Source organism: Acanthaster planci, linkage group LG04 (genome assembly GCF_054643075.1).
Source record: "Acanthaster planci isolate LZ-2023a linkage group LG04, COTS_SCS, whole genome shotgun sequence".
NCBI lineage: Eukaryota > Metazoa > Echinodermata > Asteroidea > Valvatida > Acanthasteridae > Acanthaster > Acanthaster planci.
This window is the reverse complement of record NC_141780.1, coordinates 14,565,096-14,577,882: the sequence shown is the minus strand read 5'-3', so window position 1 is coordinate 14,577,882 and position 12,787 is coordinate 14,565,096. Positions and strand designations below refer to the sequence as shown.

Below are 12,787 nucleotides of genomic sequence, written 5' to 3'. Positions count from 1 at the left end.
GGGCTATAGAGTCCCAGCTGTGTCATTGTACGTAAACGTGGGCTTTATTCACAAGCTAGCCATGCCGATTCGAGGAATTCCCCGAATCCACTTCATTTATTGAACACTCTGCACTGGGAAGAGCCAGGCTATTTTGCTGCGATTACAGGCACAGCCTCACTTCAAAAAGAAAATTCTTGTTTGGACAGCAAAGGCGACGTGACGGTTTTTCTCCGTAGTTTTAAACTTGCCATTGGAGTTCAAGGTTAATGATGTATAATTTGCCCCATTTCATCATGCATTCATTCCATCCCACACAAATTAAGTTTTTAGGAAATTTTTGCAAGGACCACCTAGCATCTGATTCAAGATGGCCGACTCCTGAATAAAAGGCCAATAGGGCTTGGTCTCCTGATAAAGCTGCAATTGCTACATGTTTGAATTGATGGGAAGAGCAAAACACGGTGTGATACACTGTATATTTATTGAGACTTTATATCTGTCAAAAAAAAAGCTTTGAAGCTTAGAAATATGTGTACTTTCCTGGAAAGAACTTGTTATCTCTAGCTTCTGAAATTAAATCCCTATGCTGTTTGTCCTCGGCTTGTCCGCCCTCCCACCTACTATTAAAAACATGCTCTGAATATTTAACTAGTTCTTGCATGATTTTTACGTTGATGTGAAGTGCTTCATCGCCTTGCATGCTCAGTGTTAACCGCACAGTCTTGTTTGTATACTTGTTTGCACCACAAGTCAAGCGATGGCTACATATATACATAAGGCTCTGGTCTTGTTCTACGACAGATACTTACCTGAGGGCCAACAACCCTTACGGTCCAGAGGCCTGCGTGCCCTGTGGTCCGGGCATGAAGAGTGACGATGGAACCAGCTGCTACAGTACCTGCCACGTCCATACGGACGGACTCCACTACGAACTCGGCAAACTCGCCGGGTGAGTCGAGCGTTGGCATTCAATAAAAAGCTTGCAGTATCTCTGTTATTCTTCACCGTAGAAAGAGTTTCATATCCGGCCACCACCTCGGACCTTTTGCGCAAAATGTACGAGCCTTAAAAAAAAAGGTCCTAGTTTTTTCAAATGCGACTTGAAATTTGTTTCATTCGTCAGTGTTTCTTTATCAGATGTACACTTATGGGTAGTTTTCAATGTGTATCAAGGGAGATATGACATGGCCAGATATAAAAACTCTTTCCCTTGGCCACGTATGTGCCATGCCTTTTCCAGTCATCCTCCACATGTGTGTAAAATGTAAAGTGTGAAAATGAGACTGATATGTATTTGATGTCTTTATGATTTTTGTTTTGTTTCTAAGCACGACTTAATTTCTTTTTATTGGATATTCCAACTTTGTGCTCTTTTGGATATTGAAAATGAGCCTCTTTTTCAGTTCCAAGTATATTTTTTACAATAAGCCATCGCTTTAGGTTTCCGTATTGCTAATTTTTTTGTGGTATATTTTATGCACTGTTTTTCACAATATGTAAAGTAGCTGTAAGTAGGTTTTTCATATCACTGAGTTCTTGATGGATGATTTATGCGTAGCTTTTTCTGTAGTGACTTCTGTGCTCTTTCACAAACCACTCTCACTTTTGCTTGTATTTGATGGCAGAAAAAGTCGTCATAACACTCAAAATTAGACACTTAAACTGCCCATTCACAGTTCTGCATGTGCTGCATGAAATTACCTTGAGTTTTTCAAAAGCCATGAAGTTTTTGCCCTGCACAATTTGTGCTATTAACTGGTTTGCAATGCGCGATTCACCGTGGTGAATATTTTCCTGTAGTTCTGTGGAGAAGTGACCAATCTTCTATATATCCTCCACAGGGTCCAATCTGTGCAGACTGGTGCTAGTTTCACCGCCAGGGGCAGTCGCTTCTTCCATCATTTCAACATCAGCCTGTGCGGAACCACCAAAGGCCAAGGCAGCGCCGCTTGCTATGAGAACGTCACCGACGTGGTCAGTATACGTAGCCGCTGTTGTCTTTCATGCAGGGGCCATCTCAGATATTCCTAATATGGAGAATGATCTGATGGGAACTCATCTGCCGTTTTTCACCGCGGGGGCTTCAGGCTGTTACCATTGTATATTGTCTCTGGAGTTTGGCCTCAGTTTTTCTCTTTTGGTGCACTTTCTCTTCAGAGCAGCCTAATTTATTAACCCTCCTTCAGTTTTACAGCACAAATATGCACAAGTGCCCAAGGTCACTCTCTTGCATGTTGGTGCGGTGCACAACACGACACAGCTGTGCTTCTTTGAGGTGTTTACCAAGTGACCCAAAGAGTGACTTTAGCATAGGAGGGTTAAGGCAGGAACAATTGGCACATTTTGGATTTTGGACAGGCATTTCAGCTTTGAAATCACCACAGGATTTTGTAACTGTAGCGATTAAAAGAATAAGTGTTACCAAACCAACTGGCTGTGCGATATTTGAGAAAACTGAAATGTCTGTGGTTTTTGTATCACTAATTTTCTACCTTACCGAACCACCTGTTCATTAATTATATCTCTGGACAGTTTAGCTTGCTACACCTCATCCGTGTACTCTTTTTAAACCTCACTGTAAATATTCAGTCTTTTAAAAAAAGGTGCTTTTAACACACTTTTGGTGCTCACTTACACATATTTACTGTGTACTTATTTACTTTGAACTATCGTGATTTCTGTGCAGGGGCAATAGGCAGATACAAACTACTCATTTTAACACTTTCTTGTTGCAAATACCAATCTGTAACTAAAGTTGCTGTGCTTTTTAACAATTCCGACTCCTGTCTACCGTAACAATGCAGGGTGAATCTACAGACCCTAGTTTTAAGAAGAAGGTGGGTGTGGCTAAGTATTGGCTGAGGCTTACAGACATGCCTGGTAGCCTGCCATGCTTCACACGTTAACAGGGAAGAGTGCAAGGATTTGGTTAAGTCAATGGCTGCGGCTTACAGACATGCCTGGTTGCCTGCCATGCTTCACATGTTCACAGGGAAGAGTGCAAGGGCTTGGGTCCGTCTGTGGTTGCAGCTAACTGACATGCCTGGTATGCCCTGATGACTAAACACGTATAAAGGCTGTCGATTCAGCAGCCTTCTGGCACCTGCAGCCAGCTAGTTAAATAGTGGCCAATGCTGGTGATCAGTGACTTGCTAGTAACATTGCCCAGCCCGCTAGCAAGCTAGAGGCCTGTTAATTACCCAGTTGTTGACTAGTATGTATCTCTGCTCACGTGTCAGAGGTCATTCATTCAGCCAGCTGGCTGGCTAGCTTTGCAATCAGGCAGTGGCCAGCATTGAAGTTTGCACTCTTCCTTTGAAATGTTAGTGGTGCGTCATAGGGAATGCCAGCACTGCATGGGTGATGGGTCATGGTATTGCAATCTCACATACATGTACAGTCGACTCTCTGTAGTACGGGCTCGGGTAAGACGAGACTCCGGTTTAGACGAGCATATGTTGCCAGTCCTGACTGAATTGTGCACATTCCTATGAGGGGACAGAATGTGTAATATGAGCTCAGGTGTTACGAGATTTCAGTTAAGACGAGCATTTTTTGCACAAGGGCTGAGTGCAAATCTATTGTTATCTGTCTATTTAGCACAAGTTTTTTGAAGGCAACTTGTCAATCAGCCAGCCCATTCAATTTTGAAAGGGGCTTCCGTAATTTATTCATGTACTGTGGTACAGCACTGCAGTTTTCCCTCACCGAATCAAGCCATTTGTGTATGGTGCTGCTAGAGAGACGAACAGTGGGCGTTTCCCGTTCTTGTACCCAACATAGAAATTCTTTGTGGTGGCTCTCGTGCCGCCTGAACACAGGCGAGTGCCGCCAAAAGCACTACGATATTTAGGACAGTGGTGAACAAAAGAAATTCTTTGTTTGATTCCCTTATCCCCGAAAATTCCTGAAGACCAAAGTCCCCCAGGAAACTTATAAAAATTGTGTTCCGTAGCCACACCCCTGGCCCCCAAAAACATCAAAAAATCATTACCCACTCCCCACCGTATCACGAAAATATCGCCCCATCAGGTTTTGAAATCTTTATATATATTCTCAGTTTTTACAAAAAACATGACAAAACCATGGTTTTCAGTCCAAAGATGTTTAAGAAAATAAGATCCACAAGTTTTGAAGAAAAAAGTGCATCCCTCGCGAATAATTTTTCACCAAACCAGCACGCCCTTCCAAAGTAAAATCCGATGTTTGCCATCCTAATGTCCCCACCACCAATAGCTGGTTTTCGTCCATTTTTATGTGCAACAAGCGCAGCGCTCGTGTTGGTTACCAACTAAACTGGATGTACTTACATTCCGTGCGTGCATGTGGATCTCATCACGGTGAGCGGGGCCGGGAACGTGTGGTACAGCATCACTCAGAATCGACCACTGGTGGAAATTCCACTTCCTCCGTTCTTAGATTTTACAATTATTCTTTATTACAAGTCTTTATTCATTAAACTGTACATATACATCTCACCTTCATTAAGAACTTTTTGAAATCAAATTCATATAACGAAAGGTACAAAAAGTTGCAGTCTTGTTTCGGTCAATTGGTGATACATACGTCAAAGCAGGACGGCATAATATGAGCTTATAGTTCCAAGGCCGTCGTACTTACGAGAGTTGACTGTACTTGTATAACATCTTCCACCTCAGTCAGAGACATGGGCCAGTACAGTACCTAGCATCTGTGGATGAAATGCTAGCAACTGCCCTGCACGGGTAGTGGTACATTGCATTGCATTAACCCTGACCCTCCTGGGCGTTTTGGCTAGAAACCCTGCCAGACACATCAGTCTGCATCACTCGTCCAAGTGGCTTGCCCGCCCAGTGCAACAAGATCCAGCCGGTTGACTCTCCCCAAGGCTTAAATGGCCTGGGAGTCTGTGGTTGCCAGCCACCACTAGATCCAACAGTGGCATTGTTCTGAGGGACCAGCTCCCATGGTCTCAATGTGGCCAGTTTGTTCGGCTGCTGTTAATTCTCCAGTGCAATAAAACGCTCTAGATTGTTTTATACCTTCTGCACTTGCTGCACCTGTCAGGCAGGCAGGGTCAGGGTTAAATCTTCTCTTTGCTCAGGCTGATGAAGGGGCCAATTACGCCCTCGCTGCTAACCACTTTTGCTGAGTGCCTGAAGGTTTGGCTTTGTAAGAGAAGGTCCTGTTACACATGCGCATTGCTCCCAGTGCTACTTGGAATGTTGGCTCAGCAATTAAATATCTGCTTAGCAGTATTGCTTTAGTATTATGTCAAACTGCAGTGGTGTGGGATTCATCCCTGAGAGTGAAGGGCTAGCCAAATCTTCTATTATTATTTCTTTTTACCATCAATCATTAGACTTATTTCAATATTTTTATAATTCGCTCATACTTCATTAGAACAACCCAATTTGGAAGGAAATATTCACTTTCTGGAAAAAAGTTTGAGCAGTTATATTCCGAAGCAAGCTGAAAATCGGGCATTTGTTAATTCTCAGTTTCCAACTTGATTTGTCAAGATGAGTCATATGCTTTAATTTCAATTTTCATTCACTATCATCTTCCATGGCACTTTGCAGATCTTCACGACATGATCACCCTTGGCTGACGAACCATCTTAAAGACCCTTTTATTCTTTACTTGTTTTGGAGCGTTTGAAAAATGCAATTTTGCAAACTTTTCCCTCCGTTGAAACCAAGTCCCTACATTTACACTTCATTTGGGAGTTCCGAGGTGAAGGGCACCTTCCCTACATTTACACTTCATTGGGGAGTTGTGAGGTGAAGGGCACACAACCCTTTTTTTTTGCACCCTTTTAATCAGCATCAGCATGAGGTTTTTCAAATGACAGACCTTATTGAACAAGAAAGATCTATGGTTTTTATGCATAAGGTTCCATGCCAGTCATTACATCGTTTCTTTATACCGTGTTATCAGCTTCTCTGAAAGAGATCAGTACCGGCGTGTGTAATGTATGCTGCAGGTGTTGCGGCTGTTGATACCGTTATCCTCAAATTTGATTGGTCATCCTTTGCAGCGTACATCTGAAAAATTGAAATATGACTTTTACACACTCTACACCACAACTTCACGCACAACAAAAACTCTGAGACTTGGCGAAACAGGTGAAAAAAGAGTAAAGTTTTATTATGTTTCTTTTCTTTGGAAAATAACATTGCTGCATCGAATGATCTTTCCTGAAGCTCACGGATTACGAGGTCAACAGCGTTGAAGGCTACATCTGTCGGTCCACGATCATCCCACCGCCATCTAGAAATGCTGGGGTGCTGTCAGCTCAGCCAATCAGGTAAAGAGACGCAGGGCTTAAGGTCAAGCCTATTGAAGCCAGGGCCCATTAAATCTTCTGAAAGTGGATGCTGTGGCTCAAGGAAGCAGTGTTTTCTGCTGTGGAAGTGCTGAACCTACATGAAGTCAGATATCAGAGGATTTTTCATACAAATCAAACGCTTAGAGGCTAAGAAGGAGATGAAGCCAAAGCCTGAAAGGAATCCTGGATTTTAAAAATGCTCCAGGCCACTGCATTTTAAGGCCAGTTCATACTTAGAGTGAATGCGAAGGCAAGTGAATATGATATCATAAAGCGTTTTGTAACGAAATTGGCCTGAGCCGGAAGGTGTTAATCTGTTGCAAATTGGCAAATTTTTGATCGGTCGCCACAGTTTCATATTCACGTTTGCTTTGCACCAAGTATGAACCAGCCCCAGATGTGCAGTTACGCTGCTTATGCACGACCCTGATGTGACCAGTATAAGTTGTCCTTATTGGTTTCCTCTTGAACCCTTGCTGGTACACATCACCACCCAGTTAGCTGGTCCTAAGTTTGCCATCTCTTTCCGCCGCAGCCTGGGCGACCGTCTGGTCGGCATCACCAGCAACAACTCGCTGAAGAGCCTGAACGAGACCATCTTCCTCTCAGTGGAGGGCAGTCCCAGGGACCTCCACTTCTTCTACCACTCTGCCTGGTAAGTAGGGTGTTAAGCCAGATACCAGTGTTTCTGTGATGAGAGCCAGCATGGCCCTTGCATCCCACTCCTCCAAGAACCTTCCAAACCGACCCGGAGGTTTGAGAAGATTTGGCTGGATAGAGAGAAGGAAGAGCCCAGCTCCTGTTACTTCTAATACCGGAGACTTGATATCTATGGTGGTTCAAGTATAAAGAATATACTGGAAGTTTTCAAAGCAAACAGGAGTAGAAAGTCGGGGTTAAACCAAACACACTTGCAGTGTACTCTCTGCAAAATGAGTTGTATAAAAATAACCAACTCACCCCAGTAGTATTTGCTTGGAACATCCCTCCGTCCTCCAAATCCTCCACTGTGGAGGAAGCCAGTGGTACAGTACAGGTACTTGTAGATCAGCCTTAAAGAAGTGAGGTGAAAGAAAGCACTGTGACAGGAAGTTATCTTGTGTCTGGTAGAAGGGCCTTCAGCCAATTCTCCCACACAACTTCATAATACAATACAAACAGCTTAATCATGCTCGATACAGGGAGGGAGATGTAACATGCATCCATTCATTGCCAGAGATAACATCACAAGTGAAGTTTGAATGTCACATCACACAATTCTGTGCGTGTGATGAAGGCCACTGCAAAAGAGATTTCTAATAAGTTCTGCTGAATTAGCATCTGTGAAGTATTAACAAAAGCTCTCTTGTCAATCAGTTGTACCCTTTCACCGCCTCTTCCCCCCCTCCCAGGCCGACCCTGGCCTGCCCGGAAGGCCGCAGCACCATCATCACCCTCCGCTGCGACCCCTCGGCCACAGGCTCCGGCTCCTTCCATCTCCCTGAGAAATGTCCCTCGGGCACCTGCGATGGCTGTGCCTTCCACCTGCTGTGGCGCAGTGAGCACGGCTGCCCACTCTGCCACGAGGGGGACTACAAGACCATCAAAGGGGAGTGCGTGGACAGCAAGCAGGAGATACAGTTCATGTGGAAGAGCCCCAAGTAAGACATCTTTTCTTTTAGGCGGTTACCGAGGAATTGAAGTCCAGGTTTTTGAGGGGCATGTGGCAGAAGTGCTGAAGCCCGGATTTTGTAAGTGGAGGTTGAAGTGTTGGATTTGAAGCCGTACGTAGCACCATTTTTGAGTGATTCCACAGTCTGGCTTACTTGAGATATCCTGCAGGTTCAAACCCTGATGGGACACTAGTGTCCTCAGGCAAGACACTTTACTACAATCATCTCCCTTCACTTGATAGTATGAATTGATATCTTCAGGGCAGACTATTGAGCTCAAAGTGCTGCATAAAATGAACTCCAGCCACCCTCCATCCTTCCCTGAAAGCAGCTGATGGGCTGGATACTTCTTCAGCTGAAGTACCGAGTGAGATTTCCCAGCCAGTGCATCGAGGAAGCCCTTTCCGTCACAACAAAACCCTAATAAGGGGTTCAGCTCTTAATACAAGTTCTTACATGCACCCCCACTTACACTTTGCATCGTTTCAAAATGTCAAGTCTGCATGGAGTACAAATCAGATAAAAAGCCTGGACTGATGGACAAAAAGTATTCTGATGTTGCAAGGGCATACGTGAACTTGTTCTGTAGTCTAGTGTTTTTCTGGTAATGAGCAAGATATCAAGAATGAGGACAGACTCGTTACAGAGTTTGTTGTTGTGTAGTCCAAAGGTGGTTGTTAATTTTATAAGAATGGTGCAATTTTTTTTAGTGTAACCACTTTTATAGCGTTATGAATCAATCTTCAGGCCTAAGGCAAAATGCCGTGGATTTGCGAAGCATAGGAAAAAATAAGCCAAGCAAAAAAATCCAGAATTCCTACCCAAATGAAATGTTACGTGTACTGGCAGTACCTAGCTAACTTCTGCTGTGAATGAACTCGTCAACTTTCCAAGCAGCATTTTATGCCTAGCAGCTATGTGAATACGGGCCTCGGTCTTTTACAGAATCCTAAAACTTTGCCATACCCTCCCTGTCCTTTACCAGGTTCTGCACCGGCGGCAACCCCCTTCCCAAGGACCTGACTAAGCCCTGCCAGATGCAGCCCTGGTACAGCCAGGTGCCCTGGTACGCTCAGGCCTCCATCGCGGCCTTCATGGGCTGCGTAGTTCTCCTCATCACGTGCGCCCTCTACTTCTGGAAGCGCAACCGAAAGTGAGTGTTGAATTCCAGGTCTCCCGATGAGCGTTTCTTGTTTCAGGCTTTTTCATGCACTGAGACGCACTTTTTATATAACTTTGTCGTCGTTTTCAATGTACGAGAACAATTTGACATTGTTTTGGGTCAAGTGTATTGAAAAGTGCACTTTTTAAGGCACTTGAAATGCTTTCTGGACAACTGAGGGCGTGTTTGCTGTGATGTCAGTCAGGGAAGACACTGTTCAGTTTTTATGAGGTCTTCCTGTTCATGTTAACCGTAAAGTTGCCCGTTGAAAACAAGTTTGCTCACTGACTTATTGCCATTATGCTCACACAACTACTAATCACCAGAGAATAGGAAATTTAGAACAGCAAAATATTCAAGGTTCCAGCAGTGCTTTTGGTACACAAATCAGTGGAACACTGAGGTTTTTTCCCTGAAATGACGGAACAGTTTTGCTCATAAATGTAGAAATTTGCATTAACACAAAAGCCAAACAGGCACCGTAATACCTTGAAAAGATGGCAAAGTAAAGATTGAAACTATGTTTAATTGAAACACAGAGTTCAATTTCGAGGGTTGTAGTAGTGACAAAATTGCATCACGTAGACCCTTAATTCTAATCCCTAGGGTGCATATAACATCAGATTGAAATTGGAGGATCGAGGACTGTTAGGGTTAAATATATAGATGCATTCCATGCTTCTCTGCCAGCACAAGTAATGCGCCCTCGTAACTTCTCTACTGTGTTTCACCACAGACTGGAGTACAAATACCAGAAGTTGGTGGCTTCGGCCAACGGGGAGCTGCCAGCGGCCGAGACCTGCGCCATCGAGGACGGCGACAACGAGGACGAGGTCTTGTTTGAGGACGGCGGCAAGAAGTCTCGGAGATTCTTTGGCAAGTTTCTGTCCAGGGACAGCAATGAGAAGGTAGGGAGGTCCTCCACGCTTGCCACACGCTGTCTGGTTTTGTTTGTTTGTTTTCCTGTTTGTTTACTTGTTTCATTTTGGGCAAGTTTTTCTCCAAAGGCAGCAATGTGAAGTTTAAAAAGGCCATTGGAATTTATCAAACCATGACCACACCATGCTCCCTCATTCATGCATGCGTATGGCACACTGCACACTTGACCTGAGTGTGCACAGTTCTCTATGCACTGAGTAGCGAGTAGAGGGCCCTCACATGCAAAGAAGACGGGGGCTAGCTGGGAAAGACATTGGCTGCACATCCTCGGCGCGGCCCACCACATTCATCAGAAATCTGACACTGCGTATTTGCTGGAGAAGATTTCCTGGCCTTGGTTTTCAACGCCTTTCCAGAATTGACAGGTTTTCTATACCAGATGCTGCACACAAAGTGAATGTCCATTACAATATGAATGCACAACTGATCCAATACCTGGGTGGACAAACAGGTAGCTGTGGGGGGGGTGCATTGCTCAACTCCATAGGAAAAAGGTTGACTTTTCAGTACAGCTTATGTTTGTTTAAATGGATTTTAAATGGGGTTTCAAAGCAGTCTTCACAAGCAATCTACACAAAGTGCCCCCCTCCAAAGTCTGCCAGTCCCCGCCCCCACAGTGTACTTCTGTGTTACTTCAGCGGGTATCAGCGTTAACGGCATTGTACTAACTGTTGTGCATCATTCTGTCTCTCTCTCTCTTCATCCTCTCTATCAGGAGTCTATGTTCATGGAAGAAAAACCACTGACCCTCCACTAGAACAACGGCAAAACAGATGGCAAAAAAAAAGGCATGGCGTCTCTTGCCACAGCCATTTATCATCGAGGGCAGATCCAAGGGGCCATGACTCTCCCCCTCCCATTGGTCCCAATGATCATATTTTGGGGACTGTTTCATTTACACCCCTCTCCCAAATTTAGCCTCAACCCTGAGAAAGGCTATAAATGGTTACGTATAGAAATTCCAAAGTAATATTTGGCCCTCTGAAAAGAAAATAATTGCCCCCGCAAATAAGTCGGTTCTGGATCTGTCCTTGTTTATGATTGATTTCCTTTGGAAGTGGATGACTATTCAAATTGGCAATCCAAGTTTGTCAAAAATCAACCTTTGTGACCCAACCCGAGCATTAGCAAAATATTAGTCCAAAGTATCCGGAGCTGCTTGGAGTTCTTGTATTTGCTGCCGTTAAAACCCGATTATGGAAATCAGTCAGTGTCAGTATTGTAGCCTCACAGTGACCCGGCTGAGAATAGGAAACTGATATCAAATGCAATTCAGAACAATATCTTGTCATCATTTACATTTTTCATGCAAGTTGATAGATGAGCACTTACGCCAGTTCAGATGGATTTATAAAAAAGCTGAATAGAGGTGTTACCTTTTATAGAGTAACAGATTTCTTCACTGTTGTTGAAATCCTAGTCCTAAGTGAACAGCAAAGTGAAATGTCCATCAACAAAGTGTAAGGGAATGGGCTGATTGAGTAGATAAGCTTGGAGTGCCTCACAACTATCCAGCATTGGCAGCATTTTCTCATTTGGGGTTTTTGTGTCCCTGCATCTTATTTTCTTTTTGTGAGGGTTTTTTTTTCTTTTCTTTCTCCCTTTTGAAGTTACGCAGTTATAGCCCCCTTTTGGTTGCTTGAAAACTTTGTATAGGCATACCCAGGTTGCGGGGGGGAATTGACTCTTTGTTCCCCAAAAATATAATTTCAAGTGTTTCCATTTCTTAAAAAAATCATCCTCCATAAAATACGGTGTCTAAAATGCTGGCAGTTTAATCTGATCATGTGTGGGGTAAATTCTATCAAAATACAGACTTTTTGGATGGGAACCTGGGAATGTTCAAATAAGCAGCCTCAAGGAGGTTTGTATTGTCATTGTAATTACCCGCTTCACCGCCCCTAAAATGTTATCCTAACCTTTCCCCTAACTCATTCCTCGTGTTTGATTCTCATCCAATCCCCTTCTTCACCCCGAGACCCCTCCCCTCCAATTCACCTGCCTACTTGTTCTCTGGGTTTTTACAGTTTGCATGAGGCTTCGTGTTCATGCATGAAACTGTCAACCTTACATTGACACATTTTGTAGCGGTGTTCCAGTGAGGGGCGTTCTTACTGCTAACACTTTGATAGAGTTGGATGAAACCCTGCACATTTGCTATGCAAAGAAAAGATCGGCTTGGTAGGATGCTTTGCTGTGGATGGTGTTGTAAGAGAGTTATTAAAGGGACATATCCCCGTGTTGTGGACTTTTTTTTTTTTGAGAAATGTTCCATGCTGTATGCATGCGCAGGTGTTACGTGTCACTTTTGCTGTAAGGGGTACATGTACTCATCTGCATATGAGACCGTAGGCTAAGCTGATGAGCAGAATAAAAAAAAACCATTACTGCGGTGGTGTCGCTGTCACAAATCGCTGTTAAATTCACTCCAAATGCCTCTTTTGGCCAAAAGGGTGTCGCGACTTGCCAAGCGTGCCTCAGGGGACTGCGGTGGGTGCACTGGCACTTTCCTCCCCCTTCCACCTCTGTGACGCGGGGTTCAAATCCTGCCCAGGCCAACGAGTAGGGTGGGTTTTCGCCCCATAATGTTTATCTGGGTTTCCCTCCTACCTCGTTATAAACGGAGCATATCCGCATTGTCTTCTCCCTCGGGATCCCCTGGGGGGAACACTTCATTGAAAACTTGAAAATACTGCCCGGGTCAAATGAAAAAAAAAATTGAAGAAAATAAAATGACAAAAA

The 12,787-nt window shown here is 44.0% G+C and overlaps 1 protein-coding gene across 3 annotated transcripts in view; it reads left to right on the top strand.

Moving 5' to 3' along the window:
• LOC110974070 (endosome/lysosome-associated apoptosis and autophagy regulator family member 2-like) overlaps positions 1 to 12,787 on the top strand; it is a 39,845-nt gene that overhangs the window by 22,874 nt on the left and 4,184 nt on the right. Inside the window, exons 15-23 of one of the 3 annotated variants that reach the window (XM_087136041.1) lie at positions 784 to 931; positions 1,824 to 1,956; positions 2,787 to 2,819; positions 6,168 to 6,271; positions 6,828 to 6,947; positions 7,684 to 7,932; positions 8,930 to 9,097; positions 9,843 to 10,014; positions 10,761 to 10,833. In XM_087136041.1, the coding sequence (XP_086992167.1) occupies positions 784 to 931; positions 1,824 to 1,956; positions 2,787 to 2,819; positions 6,168 to 6,271; positions 6,828 to 6,947; positions 7,684 to 7,932; positions 8,930 to 9,097; positions 9,843 to 10,014; positions 10,761 to 10,802 (1,169 nt within the window). In that variant the 3' untranslated portion in view covers positions 10,803 to 10,833. The remainder of the gene's footprint in view (positions 1 to 783; positions 932 to 1,823; positions 1,957 to 2,786; positions 2,820 to 6,167; positions 6,272 to 6,827; positions 6,948 to 7,683; positions 7,933 to 8,929; positions 9,098 to 9,842; positions 10,015 to 10,760; positions 10,834 to 12,787) is intronic. The other 2 variants (XM_022225404.2, XM_022225405.2) reach the window with 2 other exon arrangements.